The sequence below is a fragment of the Rattus norvegicus genome, chromosome 1, assembly GCF_036323735.1.
Source record: "Rattus norvegicus strain BN/NHsdMcwi chromosome 1, GRCr8, whole genome shotgun sequence".
Lineage (NCBI taxonomy): Eukaryota > Metazoa > Chordata > Mammalia > Rodentia > Muridae > Rattus > Rattus norvegicus.
Window position 1 is genome coordinate 78,768,066 of NC_086019.1, and position 23,807 is coordinate 78,791,872.

The window sequence follows — 23,807 nt, forward strand, 5'->3', positions numbered from 1 at the left end:
TTTTCAACTTCCATGTATATGTGGGCATTCTTCCCTTGTTGTTATTGAAACCAGCTTTAGCCTGTGGTGGTCTGATTGGACGCATGGGATTATTTCTATCTTTCTGTATCTGTTGAGGCCAGTTTTATGACCAATTATGTGGTCAATTTTGGAGAAAGTACCATGAGGTGGTGAGAAGAAGGTATATCCTTTTGTTTTAGGATAGAATGTTGTATAAATATTTGTTAAGTCCATTTGGTTCATGACTTCTCTTATTCTGTCTATGTCTCTGTTTAATTTCTGTTTCCATGATCTGTCCATTGATGAGAGTGTGGTGTTGAAATCTCCTACCATTATTGTGTGTGGTGCAATGTATGCTTTGAGTTTTCGTAACGTTTCTTTTATGTATGTAGGTGCCCTTGCATTTGAAGCATAGATATTTAGGATTGAGAGTTCATCTTGGTGGACTTTTCCTTTGATGAATATGAAGTGTCCTTCCTTATATTTTTTGATGACTTTTAGTTGAAAATTGATTTTATTCGATATTAGAATGGCTACTTCAGCTTGCTTCTTCAGACCATTTGCTTGGAAAGTTGTTTTCCAGCCTTTCACTCTGAGGTAGTGTCTGTCTTTGTCTCTGAGGTGTGTTTCCTGTAGGCAGCAGAATGCAGGGTCCTCGTTGCGTATCCAGTTTGTTAATCTATATCTTTTTATTGGGTTGTTGAGACCATTGATGTTGAGAGATATTAAGGAATAGTGATTATTTCTTCCTCTTATATTTATATTTGGATGTGAGTTTATGTTTGTGTACTTTTCTTTGCTTTGTTTTGTTGCCAAGACAATTAGTTTCTTGCTTTTTTTAGGGTGTAGCTTGCCTCCTTATGTTGGGCTTACCATTTATTATCCTTTGTAGGGCTGCGTTTGTAGATAGATATTGTGTAAATTTGCTTTTGTCATAGAATATCTTGGTTTCTCCATCTATGATAATTGAGAGTTTTGCTGGATACAGTAACCTGGGCTGCCATTTGTGTTCTCCTAGGCTTTGCACGACATCTCTCCAGGATCTTCTGGCTTTAATAGTCTGGTGAGAAGTTTGGTATGATTCTGATAGGTCTGCCTTTATATGTTACTTGACCTTTTTCCCTTACTGCTTTTAATATTCTTTCTTTGTTTTGTGTATTTGGCATTTTGACTATTATGTGACAGGAGGATTTTCTTTTCTGGTCCAATCTATTTGGAGTTCTGTAGGCTTCTTCTATTTTTATGGGCATCTCTTTCTTTAGGTTAGGGAAGTTTTCTCCTATGATTTTGTTGAAGATATTTACTGGTCCTTTGAGCTGTGAGTCTTCACTCTCTTCTATACCTATTATCCTTAGGTTTGATCTTCTCATTGAGTCCTGGATTTCCTGTATGTTTTGGACCAGTAGCCTTTTCCGTTTTACATTATCTGTGACAGTTGTGTCGATGATTTCTATGGAATCTTCTGCTCCTGAGATTCTCTCTTCTATCTCTTGTATTCTGTTGGTGATACCTGTATCTACGGCTCCTTGTCTCTTCCTTTGGTTTTCTATATCCAGGGTTGTTTCCCTTTGTACTTTACTTATTGCTTCTATTTCCATTTTTATTTCCTTTACCTGTTTGATTGTGTTTTCTTGGAATTCTTTCAGGGATTTTTGTGACTCCTCCCTGTAGGCTTCTACTTGTTTATTTATGTTTTCCTGCGTTTCTCTAAGGGATTTCTTCATGTCTTTCTTGAAGTCCTCCAGCATCATGATCAAATTTGATTTTAAATCTAGATCTTGCTTTTTTTGTGTGTTTGGATAGTCAGTGTTTGCTATTGTTGAAGATTTGGGCTCCGATGATGCCATGGAGTCTTGGTTTCTGTTGCTTGGGTTCCTATGCTTGCCTCTCACCATCAGGTTGTCTCTGGTGTTACCTTGTTCTGCCATTTCTGACAGTGGGTAGACTGTCGTAAAGGCCTGTGTGTCAGGAGTGCTGTAGAACTGTTTTCCTGTTTTCTTTCAGCCAGTTATGGGAAACAACTGTTCTCCTTTCGGGCGTGTAGTTTTTCCTCTCTACTGGTCTTCAGCTGTTCCTGTGGGCCTGTGTCCTGAGTCCACCAGGCAGGCTGCTTGGAGCATAAAAGTTGGTCTTACCTGTGGTCCCGTGGCTGAAAGTGGTTGTGGGGGCTGCTTTTGAGCTCTCAGTGAGGGCGGCAACCAGGAGGGCCTGTGCTGCCTTTTCCAGGAGCTCCTGTGCACAGGGGTCCCAGAGGGTGTTAAGTGTTTTCCTCTGGAGTCAGAAATGTGGGCAGAGTGTAGTCTCTCCTGGCTTCCTAGGTGTGTGTGCCTCTGTGAAGGTTTAGCTCTCCCTCCCACGGGATTTGGTTGCAGAGAACTGTTGATCAGGTCCCTTCAGGTCCAGTCAGTGTCTGGACTGCAGGGAACCTGCTGCTAGAGTGCCCCTATCTTCTGGTTCCCAGAAGCCCTATACAGTTTCCTCTTGGGCCAGGGATGTGGGCAGGGGTGCACAGCTTTGATGGTCTCTCCCACTCTGCAGTCTCAGGAGTGCCCACTCGTTCTGGTGGTGAATTCTGTCTCCCAAGGGGTTTGGGAGCAGTGAGCTGTGGGCTGGGATCAGTGAGGTTGGGACCCCAGCTAAAAACCAGAAGTGTCCAGTCCAAGAGGAATTTTGCCTCTGTGTGTCCTACGTCCATCAGGCAGGTAGCTTGGAGCAGAAAAGTTGGTCTTACCTGTGGTCCAGCGGCTCAAGGTCCTCATGGGGGCCTGCTTTTGAGCTCTCTGAGAGGGCAGCAACCAGAAGGGCATGTGCCGTTTTTTCCTGGAGCCCCTGTACACCGCGGTCCCAGATGGTGATAGGTGTTTCCTCTAGAGTCAGAAATGTGGGCAGAGTGTAGTCTCTTCTGGCTTCCCAGGTGTGTCTGTCCCTTTCAAGATTTAGCTCTCCCTACCATGGGATTTGGGTGCAGAGAACTGTTGACCAGGTCCCTTCCGGTCGGGCGGTATCTGGATTTTCTGAACCCCATTTTTAAATAGAGTTATTTGTCTTCCTGCCATCTAACTTCATGAGCTCTTTGTATATTTTGGATATAAGCCCTCTATCTGTTGTAGGATTGGTAAATATCTTTTCCCAATCTGTTGGTTGCCATTTTGTCCTAATGACAGTGTCCTTTGCCTTGCAGATGCTTTGTAGCTTTATCAGATCCCATTTGTTGATTCTTGATCTTAAAGCATGAGCCATTGGTATTTTGTTCAGGAAATTTTCTCTAGTGCCCATGTGTTCGAGGTTCTTCCCCACTTTTTCTTCTATTAGTTTGAGTGTATCTGGTTTGATGTGGAGGTCCTTGGTCCATTTGGTCTTATGCTTTGAACAGGGTGATAAGAATTGATTGATCTGCATTCTTCTACATGCTGATCTCTGGTTGTACCAACACCATTTGTTGAAAATGCTATCTTTTTTCCTTTGTCAAAAAGCAAGTGACCATAGATGTGTGGGTTCATTTCTGGGTCTTCAATTCTATTTCTCTGCTCTGTCTGCCTGTCTCTGTACCAATTCCTTACAGTTTTTTAAATCACTATTGCTCTGTAATACTGTGTGAGTTCAGGGATAGTGAGTTCCCCAGAATTCCTTTTATTGTTGAGGATAGTTTTATCTATTTTGGATTTTTTTTTATTCCAGGTAAATTTGCAAATTTTCCATCTAACTCTGTGAAGAATTGGATTGGAATTTTGATGGTGATTGCATTGAATCTGTGGATCACTTTTGATAAAATGGCTATTATTACTATATTAATCCTGCTAATATATGAGCATGGGAGATCTTTCCATCTTCCGAGGTTTTCTTCAATTTCTTTCTTCAGAGGCTTGAAATTCTTATCATACAGATCTTTCACTTGCATCATTAAAGTCACACCAAGATATTTTATATTATTTGGTATGCTTATGAAGGGTGTCGTTTCCCTAATTTCTTTCTTGGCTTGTTTCTCTTTTGTGTAGACGACGGCTACTGATTTATTTCAGTTTATCTTATACCCAGCCACTTTGCTGAAGGTTTTTAACAGGTTAGTAGTTTCTCGTGGAACTTTTGGGATTACTTAAATATCATATCATCTGCAAATGGTGATATTTTGACTTCTTGTTTTCCAAACTCTTTCCTTTTGATCTGCTTTTGTTGTGTGATTGCTCTGGCTAGGACTTCGAGGACTATATTGAATAATTAGGGAGAGAGTGGGCAGCCTTGTCTAGTCCCTGATTTCAGTGGGATTGTTTCAAGTTTCTCTCCGTTTAGTTTAATGTTAGCTACTGGTTTGCTGTATATGGCTTTTACTATGTTTAGGTATGGGCCTTGAATTCCTATACTTTCCAGGACTTTTATCATGAAGGCGTTTTGAATTTTGTCAAATGCTTTCTCAGCAGCTAATGAAATGATCATGATGTTTTTATCTTCCAGTTTGTTTATATAGTCGATTACATTGACGATTTCCGTAAATTTAGCCATCCCTTCATACCTGAAATGTAGCCTACTTGATCATGATGGATGATTGTTTTGATGTGCTCTTGGAACCAGTTTACAAGAATTTTATTAAGTATTTTTCGATATTCATAATGGAAATTGGTCTGAAGTTCTCTTCTTTATTAGGTCTTTGTGTGCTTTAGGTTTAAGAGTAATTGTGGCTTTATAGTAGGAATTCTGTAACGTTCCATCTGTTTCAATTTTGTGAAATATTTTGGATAATATTGGTATGATGTCTTCTATGAAGGTCTGATAGAATTCTGTACTGAACACATCTGGACCTGGGTTCTTTTTGGTTGGGAGGCTTTTAATGACTGCTTCTATTTCTTTAGGAGTTATGGGGTTGTTTAAATGGTTTATTTGTTCCTGATTTAACTTCGGTACTTAGTATCTGTTCAGGATAATGTCCATTTCCTCCAAATTTTCAAGTTTTGTTGAATATTGACTTTTGTAGAAGGATCTGATGATTTTTTGAATTTCCTTTGATATTGTTTGATTATTTCCTGGCTTCTACTCCTACTGGGTGTTTTTGCTTCTTTTTGTCTAGAGCTGTTATGTGTTCTGTCAAGCTGCTGATATATGCTCTCTCCTCTTTCTGTCTGCAGGCACTCAGAGCTATGAGTTTTCCTCTTAGCACAACTTTCATTGTGTCCCATAAGTTTGGGTATGCTCTAATTTAATTTTCATTAAATTCTAAGAAGTCTTTAATTTCTTTCTTTATTTCTTCCTTGACAAGCTTATCATTAGGTAGAGCATTGTTCAACTTCCATGTATATGTCGGCATTCTTTCCTTATTGTTATTGAAGACCAGTTTTAGCTCGTGGTGGTCTGATAGGACTCATGGCATAATTTCTATCTTTCTGTATCTGTTGAGGTCTGTTTTGTTCCAGATTGTATGGTCCATTTTGGAGAAAGTACCATGAGTCTGTGAGGAGAAGGTATATCCGTTCGTTTTAGGATAGAATGTTCTATAAATATCTGTTAAGTCCTTTTGGTTCAAAACTTCTGTTAGTCTGTCTACGTCTCTATTTAATTTCTGTTTCTATGATCTGTCCATTGATGAAAATGTGGTGTTGAAATCTCCTAATACTATTGTGTGAGGTACAATGTGTAGTTTGAGCTTTAGTAAGATTTCTTTTATGTATGTTGGTGCCCTTATAATTGGAGCATAGATATTTAGGATTGAGAGTTCATCTTGGTGGATTTTGCCTTTCATGAATATGATATGTCCCTCCTTATCTTTTTTGATGATTTTGGTTGAAAATCCATTTTATTTGATATTAGAATGGCTACTCCGGCTTGCTTCTTCAGACCATTTGCTTGGAAAATTGTTTTCTAACCTTTTACTCCGAGGTAGTGTCTGTCTTTGTCTTTGAGGTGTATTTCCTGTAGGTAGCAAAATCCTGGGTCCTCATTATATATCCAGTTTGTTAATCAGTGTCTTTTTATTGGGGAATTGAGTCCCTTGTTGTTGAGAGACAATGAGGAATAGTGATTGTTGCATCCTATTTTCTTCATATTTGGAGGTGAGATTATGTTTGTGTGCTTGTCTTCTCTTTGTTTTGCTGCAAAACAATTAATTTCTTGCTTTTTCTAGGGTGTAGCTTATCTCCTTTTGTTGGGCTTTATTATTTATTATCCTTTGTAGTGCTAGATTTATAGAAAGATATTGTGGAAGTTTTGTTTCGTCTTGGAATATCTTTGTGTCTCCATCTATGTTTTGAGAGTTTTGGTGAGTACAGTAACCTGGGCTGCCATTTGTGTTCTCTTAGGGTCTGGATGACATCTGTCCAGTATCTTCTGACTTTCATAGTCTCTGGTGAGAAATCTGGTGTAATTCTTATAGGTCTGCCTTTATAATTTACTTGACCTTTTTCCCCTACTACTTTTAATATTCTTTCTTTGTTTTGTGCATTTGGTGTTTTTACTATTATGTGAAGGGAGGAGTTTCTTTTCTGGTCCAATCTATTTGGAGTTCTGTAGGCATCTTGCATATTTATAGGCATCTCTTTCTTTAGGTTAGGGAAGTTTTCTTCTATGATTTTGTCGAAGATATTTACTGGTCCTTTGAGTTGAGAATCTTCACTCTCTTCTTTACCTATTATCCTTAGGTTTGATCTTCTCAATGTGTCCTGGATTTCCCGTATGTTTTGTGCCAGTAACCTTTTTCCGTTTTCCGTTATCTTTGACAGTTGTGTTGATGACGTCTATGGAATCTTCTGCTCCTGAGATTCTATCTCTTGTATTCTTTTGGTGATGCTTTTATCTATTGCTCCTTGTCTCTTCCTTTGGTTTTCTCTATCCAGTGTTGTCTCCTTTGTGCTTTCTTTGTTGTTTCTATTTCCATTTTCAATATCTTCACCTGCTTGATTGTGTTTTCCTTTAATTCTTGCAGGGATTTTTCTGTTTCCTCTCTAAAGTCTTCTACTTGTTTACTTGTGTTTTCTGCATTCCTCTATGGCTTTCTCAAAGTCCTCCATCACCATGTTCAAATGTCATTTTAAATCTAGATTTTGCTTTTCTGGTGTGTTTGGATATTCCGTGTTTGCTTTGGTGGGCGAATTGGGCTCTGATGGTTCCATGTAGTCTTGGTTTCTGTTTCTTGGGTTCCTGCACTTGCATCTCACTCTCAGGTTGTCTCTGTTGTTACCTTTTTTGGGTATTTCTGACAGTGTCTTGACTGTCCTATAGGCCTGTGTGTCAGGAGTGGTGTAGACCGGAGTGGTGTAGACCTGTTTTCCTATTTTCTTTCAGCCATTTATGGGAACAGAATGTTTTGCTTTCAGATGCATAGTCGTTCCTGTCCACTGGCTTTCAGCTGTCATTGTCAGCAGGAACCAGAAGGGGTTGTTCCTACTTCTCCTGGGTCCATGTGCACAGAGGACCCAGATAGTGCTAGTTGTTTTCTTCTAGAGTCAGAAATATGGGCAGAGAGTGGTTTCTTCTGGCTTCTCAGGCATGTCTGCCCCTCTGAAGGTCTAGCTCTCCCTCCCATGGGATTTGGCTGCAGGGTTCTCTTTGACTGGATCCGTTCAGATCTGAGCAAAGTCTGGACCCCAGAGTTCCTGCAGCTTCACTGCCCCTATCTTCCTGTTCCCAGAGGCCCTATACAGGTTTCTCTAGGGCCAGGGATGTGGGCAAAGTTGAGCAGAAGTGGCGATCTCTCCTACCCTGCAGTCTCAGGAGTGCCCTCACATCTGGGCGATCAGCTCTTTCTCCCTCGGGATTTGAGAGCAGGGAGCTGTGGACCAGAATCAGCGAGGTTTAGGCGCCAGCTAGAAACCAGAAATGTTCATTCCCAGAGGAATTTTGCCTTTGTGTGTCCTGAGTCCACCAGGCAGGTCACTTGGAGTAGAAAAGTTGGTCTTCCCTGTGGTCTCGGTCCTGAAGTTGCTCCTTGGGGCTGGGTTTCAGCTCTCCATGGAAGCAGCAACCAGAAGGGCCTGCCCCTAGTTCTGGGTCCCTATGCACAGGGGCCCTGAGGGTACTAGGTGTTTTCCTCTAGAGTCAGAAATGTAGATCATCCCTTTCTCGTTCCTCTTAGTGTATTATTGCCCCAGTGTGATTTATCATGTGCTTCCATAGATCCGTTTTGAATTATCCAACATCTGCCATTCTTTCTCCATTTTCACTTTCATATCTTCCATTGGGGCTTTTGACTTTTGTAGGCTTTCTCTTCCCACACATGCCATGCTTTCTATCTGTCACGTCTTTTTTTCTCTGTCTCTCTCTGTCTTTATCTCTGTCTTTCTCTATCTTTGTCTATCTCTGACACACTTCAATTGTGCATATACACCTGTAAAAACTCTATCAAAGTTTCTCTTTAGCCAACCTAGAATGTCTAAATAACTTTTGAATATGAACTGAAAAACAGTTTGGAGATGTAGTGAACAAACAGCAATTGGTGCTTTATTCACTGAGGGTTATGGATTTCTGGGATGAACATTAGGTCAACCACAGGAAAAGAAACTGTCAAACTAAACAGAAAAAAAATCATCAGGTCCCAGCTTTGCAAAGGCATTAAGGACCCATTAAAAAGCAGTGTACCTAGGCACTTAAATTCAGGCCAGATACATGATTCTTTTGATGATCCTGGTAGCCTTCCAATAGATGTAGAATCCAAACAAAATTATAAACTGTCTAAGAGTTTGAATGGTAGTAGAGTAACTTCATTCTCTCTGATTCAAATCAAACTTGCCAAGTCGTCCCTTTTTTTCATCTGTCTTATTACTCCTTTGCATCTCCCTGTGTCTGTGATTTACTGTTCAAACAATGGTCTTTCCTTGTACATTTATTTTCATTGTCTACATCAGTAAAATACTAACCAATGCTGCCTTTCTCTGAGTTCCCCAAATCCATTGTTCTCCTGACCTCCCAGGGTTTCCAAACAACAAAATACCTGCTATGTATTGCAAATAGGGTAATGAGCAGGTATATACACTCTTACCTGTGATCTTGATGTCAACGGGGTCACTAGAGTCTGACCACTCATATAAGCTATGATTGTAAGCACCATAGCACGTGTATGTTCCACTGTGATCAGGTGTCATGGGACCAATTGTGAAACTGGCATAAGACCCACTAAAATGAGATTCTTGAAAATGCTGCAAAGTTTCTTTTAGTATTTCCATTCTGTGTGAAGTCAAAATGTAGGTATCAAACATAATCTCTGAATGACACTCCAGGGTCACATTCTCTCCTGAATTTGCCAGGGGAGTTTGTGGAGCTATGAGGAAAGGCTTCATGTAGATTCCTAGAAATAAAGAGATTACAGGGACCTGATTACATTATCTGTTCTGAAAAATCTACAGTCCTCCTTTTCTTAGTCTGTTTTCCCTGCCAGTGCCTCTGTGTACTTTTATGTGCTTATGCCAACTTTGTACACAGATTTGTCCATATTTCTATATACACTCCCGAATCCTTTTGTTCTATCAGCGCACAATATTTTTCCACTGATTTCTTGTGATACTGTGTCATCCGAACCATTCTACCATAGATCTTATTGTCCCTTTCCAAGTTTGGGGAGAGCAGGAAACATGACAAGCTTCATACCAGCTTTGAGTTGCTTTGTGCCACTTTTGAACAAGTATATTCCTTGGAATAATAAGGGATTTGTCATGAGGGTCATTAACAGCCAAACTCTTCTGGTTATCTCTATTATACAAATTTATGTAAGGTGTTCCTGATTCATATTCATGAGCATTGCCCCCTCCAAAACTTTGGTGACCTATTGCTTTCCAGACATCTCCAGTTTTTAATATTCCCATTGAAATAGATTTTCTATTAATTTTCAATCACTTGCAGAAAAATATCACAAATATAGTTCTTAAAAAGAGTATAAGTGTTCTGGAGATCAGAATTCTGAAACAAGCCAAAATGGCATACATAAATAAATGTTCTACAGGGATATGTTACTTCTCAAATCACTAGAAATTATTTATTCTTTTTGCCTTTCATCTTCTAGAGACCTCATTTATTCCTGGGCACTTGGAGACTTTTTCAATGCCATTGTTAGCAGTAGAGTGTCTCCCTATAATGCTTTTTTTCTGCTAACAACTGTTTTATTAATTATTTTTATACTAACACTTGTAATTCTACAGACCCAGGATAATTTAGGATAGTCTCCCATCCTGATGTCAGCTTTTTGATACCTTCTCTGATATCAAACATCCATTTTCAAAGCCCAATATTTCCTTGAGTTATTTTAAACTCAGGAATCCTTAAGTACAAGAAAGTGCATGTCCATGGGTACTACATTGTGCCCAGTACAGTATTGTTGAATAGTTCTCTATAATGACAAAACTGACTAAAACTATTTCTGAAATTCTAGGGCTCGTAGATATGGGGGAATAAAATGATACTGCAGATATGGACTCTGACCTGAAATTATGATCTTCAGAGGTTCACTATGCGCTGAAATTTCATTAGGGTATTGATGATGAAAGCATCTGTAGGTGCCTGCATATTCTGGGGTTACAGGACCAATGTCAAGGCTCTTCGTGAATGTTTTCTCATGTAACTGAAGGATAGGAAACCCATCTTCTTTGTACACCTTGAATATGTTAGGTTTACTATGAGAGTCACAAATAAGAGTCACATTCTGTCCCTGAGGAACAATATAACTTGGCGAGGCACAGAGAAAAGGCTTATCATAACTTCCTGTAAGAAGAGTAACAGAGTAAAATTTTAATGATTGTTTTATTACTGACAGTTAAATCTACAATTTTTAATTCTTTGAGGTACTTTCTATATTTTTTCCTGTGTGTTAAGCTATCCATTTTCTAATGGGAGAAATTGAGAATCTCAGGAGGCTTAGTAGGTAAATAAACTTCAAATGTCCTGGAAAGCTAAAACTTGAAAGATTCCCCCTTGTCCCTTTTAAGTTCTATAAAAATAATTAAGCAACTAGGAAAGCTGAGCTCCAAAAGGAGATGTCTAAGACACGTTAAATGCCTAAAAGTTGTGTAGCATTCCATTATTTTGGCTTTCATGAAAAGCACCCATATTGAGGTATGCATTTAGTAATGCTTTGAGTTTTTTCTTTCTTCTATGAATAATCCTACTGCTAGTAATAACTTCATTAATCTCACAGATTCACCTAATTGGGCATTGATGAAATCATTGTTTGGTATGTCATGGGTTTGCTTTATGGGGTGAGCATATTAGTATGGGTTGTCTCCCACCCAAGGAAACACAATAGGTCATCTTCAAATAACCAATGTTCTCTATCATAGACATATGATATTTTTTCTCTGGTAAGATCTGTTAACTAAGAGACTTAAAATAAATATTAAATAGTGAAGTAGATTTGATCATAAAATTGTAATCTGAAAAGAAATATATCAGATGAGTAGAGCGAAATTCCTTGTGAGATGCCTGATAGAAACTGATAACCCAAAAATAGCAGAAAAGGAACATTCTTTTTTTTTTCATTAACTTTTTTTATTAACTTGAGTATTTCTTATTTACATTTCGAGTGTTATTCCCTTTCCCGGTTTCCGGGCAAACATCCCCCTAACCACTACCCCCTTCTTTATGGGTGTTCCCCTCCCCATCCTCCCCCCATTACCACCCTGCCCCCAACAATCACGTTCACTGGGGGTTCAGTCTTAGCAGCACCCAGGGCTTCCCCTTCCACTGGTGATCTTACTAGGATATTCATTGCTACCTATGAGGTTAGAGTCCAGGGTCAGTCCATGTATAGTCTTTAGGTAGTGGCTAAAGAATAGTCCCTGGAAGCTCTGGTTGCTTGGCATTATTGTTCATAAGGGGTCTCGAGCCCCTTCAAGCTCTTCCAGTTCTTCCTCTGATTCCTTCAACGGGGGTTCTATTCTCAGTTCAGTGGTTTGCTGCTGGTATTCGCCTATGTATTTGCTGTATTCTGGCTGTGTCTCTCAGGAGAGATCTACATCCGGCTCCTGTCGGCCTGCACTTCTTTGCTTCATCCATCTTGTCTAATTGGATGGCTGTATATGTATGGGCCACATGTGGGGCAGGCTCTGAATGGGTGTTCCTTCTGTCTCTGTTTTAATCTTTGATCTCTATTCCCTGCCAAGGGTATTCTTCTTCCCCTTTTAGAGAAGGAGTGAAGCATTCACATTTTGATCATCCGTCTTGAGTTTCATGTGTTCTATGCATCTAGGGTAATTCAAGCATTTGGGCTAATAGCCACTTATCAATGAGTGCATACCATGTGTGTTTTTCTGTGATTGGGTTAGCTCACTCAGGATGATACTTTCCAGTTCCAACCATTTGTCTACGAATTTCATTAAGGCATTGTTTTTGATAGCTGAGTAAGATTTCATTGTGTAGATGTACCACATTTTCTGTATTCATTCCTCTGTTGAAGGACATCTGGGTTCTTTCCAGCTTCTGGCTATTATAAATAAGGCTGCTATGAACATAGTGGAGCACGTGGCTTTTTTATATGTTTGGGCATCTTTTGGTTATATTCCCAAGAGAGGTAGTTCAATGTCAAATTTTCTGAGGAACCGCCAGACTGATTTCCAGAATGGTTGTACCAGTCTGCAATCCCACCAGCAATGGAGGAGTGAAAAGGAACATTCTTGATTCATGTTCATCGACTCTAGAATTATAACACTATCCTCATGAGAATTACTTTGTGAATATTCTAGAACTCAAGGGTTAAAGCAAGAAATCTCATAGTATTTCAGAAACAAAAAAAATCTACAATAAAACTGCAGGAATGGGAAGTCCCACACCCACGGATCCCAGCCCCCAGCAGCTCTCTGCTCCCAAACCCCGTGGGAGAGAGACCTCACCGCCTGGTCAGGTGGGCAATCCTGAGGCTGCAGAGTGGAGGAGACCACCAACACTGCCCACCCCTGCCCACATCCCTGACCCAAGAGGAAACTGTATAAGGCCTCTGGGTTCCCGTAGGGGAGGGCCCAGGAGCGGCAGGACCCCTGTGCCTGAGACACCGCCAGAACCTGAAGGAAACCGACTGGATAAACAGTTCTCTGCACCCAAATCCCGTGGGAGGGAGAGCTAAACCTTCAGAGAGGCTGACACGCCTGGGAAACCAGAAGAGACTGCACTCTGCACACACATCTCGGATGCCAGAGGAAAACACCAAACGCTATCTGGAACCCTAGTGCATGGAAGCTCCCGGAAAGGGCGGCGCATATCTTCCTGGTTGCTGCCACCGCAGAGAGCTCGTGGGCAGCACCCCAAGAGCAAACTTGAGCCTCGGAACCACAGGTAAGACCAACTTTTCTGCTGCAAGTGACCTGTCTGGTGAACTCAAGACACAGGCCCACAGGAACAGCTGAAGACCTGTAGAGAGGAAAAACTACACGCCCGAAAGCAGAACACTATGTCCCCATAACTGGCTGAAAGAAAACAGGAAAACAGGTCTACAGCACTCCTGACACACAGGCTTATAGGACAGTCTAGCCACTGTCAGAAATAGCAGAACAAAGTAACACTAGAGATAATCTGATGGCGAGAGGCAAGCGCAGGAACCCAAGCAACAGAAACCAAGACTACATGGCATCATCGGAGCCCAATTCTCCCACCAAAATAAACATGGAATATCCAAACACACCAGAAAAGCAAGATCTAGTTTCAAAATCATATTTGATCATGATGCTGGAGGACTTCACGAAAGATGTGAAGAACTCCCTTAGAGAACAAGTAGAAGCCTACAGAGAGGAATCACAAAAATGCCTGAAAGAATTCCAGGAAAACATAAATAAACAAGTAGAAACCCATAGAGAGGAGACACAAAAATCCCTGAAAGAATTCCAGGAAAACACAATCAAACAGTTGAAGGAATTAAAAATGGAAATAGAAGCAATCAAGAAAGAGCACATGGAAACAACCCTGGATATAGAAAATCAAAAGAAGAGACAAGGAGCTGTAGATACAAGCTTCACCAACAGAATACAAGAGATGGAAGAGAGAATCTTGGGAGCAGAAGATTCCATAGAAATCATTGACTCAACTGTCAAAGGTAATGTAAAGCAGAAAAAGCTACTGGTCCAAAACATACAGGAAATCCAGGACTCAATGAGAAGATCAAACCTAAGGATAATAGGTATAGAAGAGAGTGAAGACTCCCAGCTCAAAGGACCAGTAAATATCTTCAACAAAATCATAGAAGAAAACTTCCCTAACCTAAAAAAAGAGATACCCATAGACATACAAGAAGCCTACAGAACTCCAAATAGATTGGACCAGAAAAGAAATACCTCCCGTCACATAATAGTCAAAACATCAAACGTACAAAATAAAGAAAGAATATTAAAAGCAGTAAGGGAAAAAGGTCAAGTAACATATAAAGGCAGACCTATCAGAATCACACCAGACTTCTCGCCAGAAAATATGAAGGCCAGAAGATCCTGGACAGATGTCATACAGACCCTAAGAGAACACAAATGCCAGCCCAGGTTACTGTATCCTGCAAAACTCTCAATTAACATAGATGGAGAAACCAAGATATTCCATGACAAAACCAAATTTACTCAGTATCTTTCTACAAATCCAGCACTACAAAGGATAATAAAGGGTAAAGCCGAACATAAGGAGGCAAGCTATACCCCAGAAGAAGCAAGAAACTAATCGTCTTGGCAACAAAACAAAGAGAATGAAAGCACACAAACATAACCTCACATCCAAATATGAATATAACAGGAAGCAATAATCACTATTCCTTAATATCTCTCAACATCAATGGCCTCAATTCCCCAATAAGAAGACATAGATTAACAAACTGGAGATGCAATGAGGACCCTGCATTCTGCTGCCTACAGGAAACACACCTCAGAGACAAAGACAGACACTACCTCAGAGTGAAAGGCTGGAAAAAAACTTTCCAAGCAAATGGTCAGAAGAAGCAAGGTGGAGTAGCCATTCTAATATCAAATAAAATCAATTTTCAATTAAAAGTCATCAAAAAAGATAAGGAAGGACACTTCATATTCATCAAAGGAAAAATCCACCAAGATGAACTCTCAATCCTAAATATCTATGCCCCAAATACAAGGGCACCTACATACGTAAAAGAAACCTTACGAAAGCTCAAAACACACATTGCACCTCACACAATAATAGTGGGAGATTTCAACACCCCATTCTCATCAATGGACAGATCATGGAAACAGAAATTAAACAGAGACGTAGACAGACTAAGAGAAGTCATGATCCAAATGGACTTAACAGATATTTATAGAACATTCTATCCTAAAGCAAAAGGATATACATCCTTCTCAGCTCCTCATGGTACTTTCTCCAAAATTGACCATATAGTTGGTCAAAAAACGGGCCTCTCAGGTACAGAAAGATAGAAATAATCCCATGCGTGCTATCAGACCACCACGGCCTAAAACTGGTCTTCAATAACAATAAGGGAAGAATGCCCACATATACATGGAAATTGAACAATGCTCTACTCAATGATAACCTAGTGAAGGAAGAAATAAAGAAAGAAATTAAAAACTTTTTAGAATTTAATGAAAATGAAGGTACAACATACCCAAACTTATGGGACACAATTAAAGCTGTGCTAAGAGGAAAACTCATAGCGCTGTGTGCCTGCAGAAAGAAACAGGAAAGAGCATATGTCAGCAGCTTGACAGCACACCTAAAAGCTCTAGAGCAAAAAGAAGCAAATACACCCAGGAGGAGTAGAAGGCAGGAAATAATCAAACTCAGAGCTGAAATCAACCAAGTAGAAACTAGAAGGACCATAGAAAGAATCAACAGAACCAAAGTTGGTTCTTTGAGAAAATCAACAAGATAGTAAACCCGTAGCCAGACTAACGAGAGGACCCAGAGAGTGTGTACAAATTAACAAAATCAGAAATGAAATGGGAGACATAACTACAGATTCAGAGGAAATTCAAAAAATCATCAGATCTTACTATAAAAGCCTATATTCAACAAAACTTGAAAATCTACAGGAAATGGTCAAATTCCTAGACAAATATCAGGTACCGAAGTTAAATCAGGAACAGATAAACCAGTTAAACAACCCGATAACTCCTAAGGAAATAGAAGCAGTCATTAAAGTTCTCCCAAACAAAAAGAGCCCAGGTCCAGACAGGTTTAGTGCAGAATTCTATCAAACCTTCATAGAAGACCTCATACCAATATTATCCAAACTATTCCACAAAATTGAAACAGATGGATCACTCCCGAATTCCTTCTATGAAGCCACAATTACTCTTATACCTAATCCACACAAAGACCCAACAAAGAAAGAGAACTTCAGACCAATTTCCCTTATGAATATCGATGCAAAAATACTCAATAAAATTTTGGCAAACCGAATCCAAGAGCACATCAAAACAATCATCCACCATGATCAAGTAGGCTTCCTCCCAGGCATGCAGGGATGGTTTAATATATGGAAAACCATCAACATGATCCATTATATAAACAAACTGAAAGAACAAAACCACATGATCATTTCATTAGATGCTGAGAAAGCATTTGACAAAATTCAACACCCCTTCATGATAAAAGTCCTGGAAAGAATAGGAATTCAAGCTCCATACCTAAACATAGTAAAAGCCATATACATCAAACCAGTTGCTAACATTAAACAAAATGGAGAGAAACTTGAAGCAATCCCACTAAAATCAGGGACTAGACAAGGCTGCCCACTCTCTCCCTACTTATTCAATATAGTTCTTGAAGTTCTAGCCAGAGCAATCAGACAACAAAAGGAGGTCAAGAGGAATCAGATCGGAAAAGTAGAAGTCAAAATATCAGTATTTGCAGATGATATGATAGTATATTTAAGTGATCCCAAAAGTTTTACCAGAGAACTACTAAAGCTGATAAACAACTTCAGCAAAGTGGCTGGGTATAAAATTAACTCAACTAAATCAGTAGCCTTCCTCTATACAAAGGAGAAACAAGCCGAGAAAGAAAATAGGGAAACAACACCCTTCATAATAGACCCAAATAATATAAAGTACCTTGGTGTGACTTTAACCAAGTAAGTGAAAGATTTGTACACTAAGAACTTCAAGACACTGAAGAAAGAAATTGAAGAAGACCTCAGAAGATGGAAAGATCTCCCATGCTTATGGATTGGCAGCATTAATTTAGTAAAAATGGCCATTTTACCAAAAGCGATCTACAGATTCAATGCAATCCCCATCAAAATACCAATCCAATTCTTCAAAGATTTAGACAGAACAATTTGCAAATTCATCTGGAATAACAAAAAACCCAGGATAGCTAAAACTATCCTCAACAATAAAAGGACTTCAGGGGGAATCACTATCCCTGAACTCAAGCAGTATTACAGAGCAATAGTGATAAAAACTGCATGGTATTGGTAGAGAGACAGACAGATAGACCAAGGGAATAAAATTGAAGACCCAGAAATGAACCCACACACCTATGGTCACTTGATTTTTGACAAAGGAGCCAAAACCATCCAATGGAAAAAAGATAGCATTTTCAGCAAATGGTGCTGGTTCAACTGGAGGTCAACATGTAGAAGAATGCAGATTGATCCTTGCTTATCACCCTGTACAAAGCTTAAGTCCAAGTGGATCAAGGACCTCTACATCAAACCTGATACACTCAAACTAATAGAAGAAAAACTAGGGAAGCATCTGGAACACATGGGCACTTTAAAAAATTTCCTGAACAAAACACCAGTGGCTTATGCTCTAAGATCAAGAATCGACAAATGGGATCTCATAAAACTGCAAATCTTCTGTAAGGCAAAGGACACTGTGGTTAGGACAAATCGGCAACCAACAGATTGGGAAAAGATCTTTACCAATCCTACAACAGATAGAGGCCTTATATCCAAAATATACAAAGAATTCAAGAAGTTAGATCGCAGGGAGACAAATAATCCTATTCAAAAATGGAGTTCAGAGCTAAACAAACAATTCACAGCTGAGGAATGCCTAATGGCTGAGAAACACCTAAAGAAATGTTCAACATCTTTAGTCATAAGGGAAATGCAAATCAAAACAACCCTGAGATTTCACCTCACACCAGTGGGAATGGCTAAGATCAAAAACTCAGGTGACAGCAGATGCTGGCGAGGATGCAGAGAAAGAGGAACACTCCTCCATTGTTGGTGGGATTGCAAACTGGTACAACCATTCTGGAAATCAGTCTGGAGGTTCCTCAGAAAATTGGACATTGGACTGCCTGAGGATCCAGCTATACCTCTCTTGGGCATATACCCAAAAGATGCCCCAACATATAAAAAAGACACGTGCTCCACTATTTTCATCGCAGCCTTATTTATAATAGCCAGAAGCTGGAAAGAACCCAGATGCCCTTCAACAGAGGAATGGATACAGAAAATGTGGTACATTTACACAATGGAATATTACTCAGCTATGAAAAACAACGGCTTTATAAAATTCGTAGGCAAATGGTTGGAACTGGAAAATATCATCCTGAGTGAGCTAACCCAATCACAGAAAGACATACATGGTATGCACTCACTGATAAGTGGCTATTAGACCAAATGCTTGAATTACCCTAGATGCCTAGAACACATGAAACTCAAGACGGATGATCAAAATGTGAATGCTTCACTCCTTCTCTAAAAGGGGAACAAGAATACCCTTGGCAGGGAAGAGATAGGCAAAGATTAAAACAGAGACTTAAGGAACACCCATTCAGAGCCTGCCCCACATGTGGCCCATACATATACAGCCACCCGTATAGACAAGATGGATGAAGCAAAGAAGTGCAGACCGACAGGAGCCGGATGTAGATCGCTCCTGAGAGACACAGCCAGAATACAGCAAATACAGAGGCGAATGCCAGCAAGAAACCACTGAACTGAGAATAGGACCCCCGTTGAAGGAATCAGAGAAAGAACTGGAAGAGCTTGAAGTGGCTCGAGACCCCATTTGTACAACAATGCCAAGCAACCAGAGCTTCTAGGCACTAAGCCACTACCTAAAGACTATACATGGACTGACCCTGGACTCTGACCTCATAGGTAGCAATGAATATCCTAGTAAGAGCACCAGTGGAAGGGGAAGCCCTGGGTCCTGCTAAGACTGAACCCCCAGTGAACTAGAGTGTTGGGGGGAGAGCGGCAATGGGGGGAGGGTTGGGAGGGGAACACCCATACGGAAGGGGAGGGGGGAGGGGGATGTTTGCCCAGAAACCAAAGAATTATTATTATTAAATAAATTAAAAAAAAAAAAAGAAAGAAAAAAGAATCTGGAAAAAAAACCTGCAGGAATACTTCTTTTGAGCACATTTGTCCTTTATGTAATCTCATAGAGAGCTCCATTCACAGACATCACAATGACTCATGTTTCTACACTGATAGTGGTAAGTTAGATGCAGACATGTAGTTTCTCCATATTTTCAATGTTTCCATGCATGTGAAACATTGGAATATAGCACTACTTAGCTACCTTGGTGACTTCGAGATAGAATGTGCCATGGAACATGTAAACACACACACACACACACACACACACACACACACACACACACACAAAGTAAAAAATTTATAAAGTTGAGCAGCAGCCTGATATGTGCCCAAATGCTGCAGCTTGAGACCATCCTAGGTTGTCCACAGTAAGCAAAGACCCAGGTGAGAATCTATCCAAATACACATACTTGCTGGAATACCCACACAGTTCAGCTAACATGGGACCTCTCCTCCCTCCCTGAGCTGTACCTTCCTTCTAATAGATGAGAAAGGAAGAAAAAGCCTCAAACTCATTGGCATAGGGGATAATTTCCTGAACAGAACACCAATGGCTCAGGCTCTAAAATCAAGAATTGATAAATGAGATGTCAATTATCTTACCCTAAAAAGCTTCTCTATGGTAAAAGATACTGTCAGTAGGACAAGTCAGAAACCTACAGATTAGGAAAAAAGTCTTTACTACATCCAACACAGGACTAATATCCAAAGTATATAAAGAACTCAAGAAGTCAACCTCCAGAAAACCAAATAACCCAATTGAAAATGGGGGTACAGAGTTAAACAGAACACTCACAACAGAAGAATTTCAAATGTTCAAGAAGCACTTAGAGAATTGTTTAAAGTCCTTAGTCATCAGAGAAATGCAAATCAAAATGACCCTGAAATTCTATCTCACACCAATCAAAATGACTAAGATCAAAAACTCAAGTGCTTGTCAGGATGTGGAGACAGAGGAATTCTAGTCTATTTCTTGTGGGCTTGCAAACTGGTAAACTGCTCTGGAAATCTGTCTGGTGGCTCTTCAGAAAATTGTAGTCTACCTGAAGACCCAGTTATACTACTCTTAAGCATATACCCATAGAATGCCCCACTATACTGCAAAGACAGGTGCTCTACCATGTTCTTATTTGTAATAGCCAGAAGCTAGAAAGAAGCCAGATGCCTCTCAACCAAAATACGGATACAGGAAGTGTTTTTCATTTACAGAATGAAACACTATACAGTTATTAAAAACAAAGACATAATGAATTTTGCAATCAAAAAGATGGAACTAGAAAATATCATCCTGAATAAGGTAATTCAGACCCAAAAGGACATGAATGGTATGTACTCACTGATAAGTGGGTATTACCCTGAAAGTACAGAATACCTAGGATATAACCTACAGACCATAAGAAGTGTCTCAAGCAGAAATGCCCAGGTAAGGAGGCTTTAATCCCACTTAGAAAGGGAAGTAAATAATAAAGGGAGGTAGAGAGAGGAAAGGACCTGTATAGAAGGGGGAAAAGGCAAAGGCAAAGGCAAACAGGATCATATATGGGGGGGGGGCAGGAAAGAAGCCCAGAGACAAAAGAATAAATGGCGATAAGCAGCTGTGTGTGTGTGTGTGTGTGTGTGCGCGCGCGCGTGCGCGTGCGTGCGCGCAGGTGAGTGTGCATGTGTGTATGCATATGTGGTGACTCTCTAGAAAGTAAGGACTCATTGGAGGTGACTGTAACCAGAATGCCCTACACTGGGGAGAGGGAATTCAAAGCATCCACCTCTAGTAGATAAACAGTGACTCAAGTGGCAGGTCAGAGTTACTAACCCACAGTCAAAATTTCTGACCCAAAATTGTTCCTCTCTAAAAGAACTAGAGGGATGAAAATAGAGAAGAAACCGAAGAAAAGGTATTCCAATGACTGACCCAAGTTGGGATCCATCCCATGTTGGGGGGAAAAGGTTAATGATGTGATTATAGATGGGAAACCTGGCATTCCTGTCCTCTGAGAGTCCCTACTTGCAGCTGACTGAGACAGAGGCAGATACTTGCACCCTGGGATCTCCCAGGGACTGAGTTTAACCAGGAGCATACAAGCCAGTTGGAGGCCCCTGACACATATATAGCAGAGGTCTGTCTGGTCTAGCCTCTGTGGAAAAAGATGTGCTTAATCTTAGAGACTTGAAGACCTAGGGAAGGAGGAGGCTTTGTCAGGGAGGGTAGATCACTCTCTCAGAGGCAAGGGAGAGGGGAACAAGGTGAGGGTAATGACTGGAATATAAATAAATAAAATAAATTAAAAAAAGTTAATAGAATGTTTCAGTAGTGCATTTCTTAAAATAAAAGAACTAGTGTGTTTAGATTAGGCATTATATAGTCTCACATATAAGTATAAGAAGTATATTAAAATACAATGATGAAAAATGGTCATATATTTTGATGTTATATGAATACCAATTATCAGTTATTGAAATTCATTAGAGGGAAAAGGAAAACAGAAGTTCACTTGGGAGGATAGGGGAGGAGAGGTCTTGAATGATAGGCAGTGGTATGCATGTAATTAAAATGTGGCATATAAAATTCTCAAAGAATTTGTAAAATATTAACAAAAAGAAGAAACCAGCTATTAAAAATAAGCAGAAAAACCCATTTAGAGAAAAAACATAGAACACTCTTGAAACATAGAGTAATATGAAAATGGTCAGGTCTAAGAGGGTCAGTGACACAAAAAAATTTCAACCCAAACAAGATCACAGAACAATTTATTAAGAGAGATACTAGAAATAGGATGAAAAAAGCAAATTAAGCATAAGAGTTTCAAATGCAGTTAATGGCCAATTTCTGAGCCTACAAGTCACAAGAGATCAGGATGATGTTTTCAGTGAGGAAAGTGGAAAAAAGAAAAAGTCGGCCAATAAATGTTAGCAAACTGCCCTTCAGAACTAAAGTATATTAAACTTTTGGGACACACCTGAGAGCAGAGGTAAGGACACACCTGAGAGCAGAGGTGAGACCTACTCTTCTGTTCCAAGTAACTTGCCTGGAGCCCTCAGGACACACAAAACCAGGAGCAGTCTAGGACAGGACCCTTCAGGTTTATGCCTGTGCTCAGAGCTGACTCTGTCCCACAGAGCTCTGTATTCAAATCCTGTTGGGGAGACAGCTGGATTCTCAGAAGTGAGGACGATCCTGAGAGCTCAGGGGAGACTTCTGCCCACAGTCTTGGCCCAAGAGTAACCCATCTAGTGCCTTCTGGACACAGGAAACTAGGAGCAGTCTGGGACAGGACCCTTCTGGTTTCTGCCTGTACTCAGAGCTGACCCAGTCCCAAACCTTTCTGTACCCAAATCCCATGGTGGGTGGAGCTGGATTTTTAGAAGTACAGACAACCTGATAGCTCAGGGGAGAACACTACTTCTGCTCACATTCTTGCCCCTAGAGGAACATGCCTAGAACCCGCTGGACACAGGATCCTAGGAGCAGTCAAGGAGAGGATCTTTTCAGTCCCTACCTGTGATCAGAGCTGAAAGCCAGTCACCAGGAGTGCCGACACACCTGAGAGCAGTGATAAGACCAACTCTTCTGTTCTGAGTGACCTACCCAGAGGCCTCAGGACACACAAATCGAGGAGCAGTGTGGGACAGGACGGTTCTGATTTCTACCTGTTCCCAGAACTGACCTAGTCCCACAGGTCTCTGGGTCCCAGATCCCACTGGGAGAAAACAGGTCTACAGGAGTGCTGACACACAGGCTTACAGGAGGGCGAAGCTACTGTCAGAGAGAGCAAGACCAGATAAGACTAGAGACAACCAGAGGACAAGAGGCAAGCACAGGAACCTAAGCAACAGAAACCAAGACTACTTGGCATCATCAGAGCCCAGTTCTCACACCAAAGCAAATAATGGATATCTAAACAAAGCATAAAAGCAAGATTTGGATTTAAAAATCACATCTCATGATGATGATAAAGGACTTTCAGAAGGATATAAAAACTCCCTTAAAAATACACGACAACACAGGAAAACACACACAAGCCCTTAAAGAGGAAAAATAAAAATCCCTTAAAAAATTATAGGAAAACACAACCAAAAAGGTGAAGCAATTTAACAAAACCATCCAGGATCTGAAATTGGAGATAGAAACACAAAGGGAGACAAGCCTGGAGATAGAAAACCTAGGAAAGAGATCAGAAAATATAGATGCAAGTATCACCTACAGAATACAAGATATAGAAGAGAGAAATTTAGGGGCAGAAGATACCATAGAAAACATTTACACAACTGTCAAAGAAAATGCAAAATTCTAAAAGCTCCTTACCCCAAACATCCAGAAAATCCAGGACACAGTGAGAAGATCAAACATAAGGATAATAGGTATAGAAGGAAGTGAAGATTCCCAACGTAAAGGGCCAGTAAATATTTTCAACAAAACTTTCATAACCTGAAGAAAGAGATGGGCATAAACATACAAGAAGCCTACAGAATTCCAAATATATTGGCACAGAAAAGAAATTCCTCCTGTCATATAACACTCAAAACACCAAATGCACAAAACAAAAAGAATATTAAATGCAGTGAGGGAAAAAGAGCAAGTAACATATAAAGGCAGACCTATCAGAATTACATCAGATTT

At 40.2% G+C, this 23,807-nt stretch overlaps 1 protein-coding gene across 3 annotated transcripts in view; it reads right to left on the reverse strand.

Annotated features, from left to right (window-relative positions):
• Nucleotides 1–23,807, reverse strand: part of Kir3dl1 (killer cell immunoglobulin like receptor, three Ig domains and long cytoplasmic tail 1) — a 40,927-nt gene that overhangs the window by 12,031 nt on the left and 5,089 nt on the right. For 2 of the 3 annotated variants that reach the window (XM_063265852.1, XM_063265848.1), the window contains exon 3: nucleotides 8,960–9,265. In XM_063265852.1, coding sequence (XP_063121922.1) covers nucleotides 8,960–9,265 — 306 coding nt within the window. Of the gene's footprint in view, nucleotides 1–8,959; nucleotides 9,266–10,392; nucleotides 10,672–23,807 lie in introns of all 3 variants that reach the window. The other variant, NM_181479.2, reaches the window with a different exon arrangement.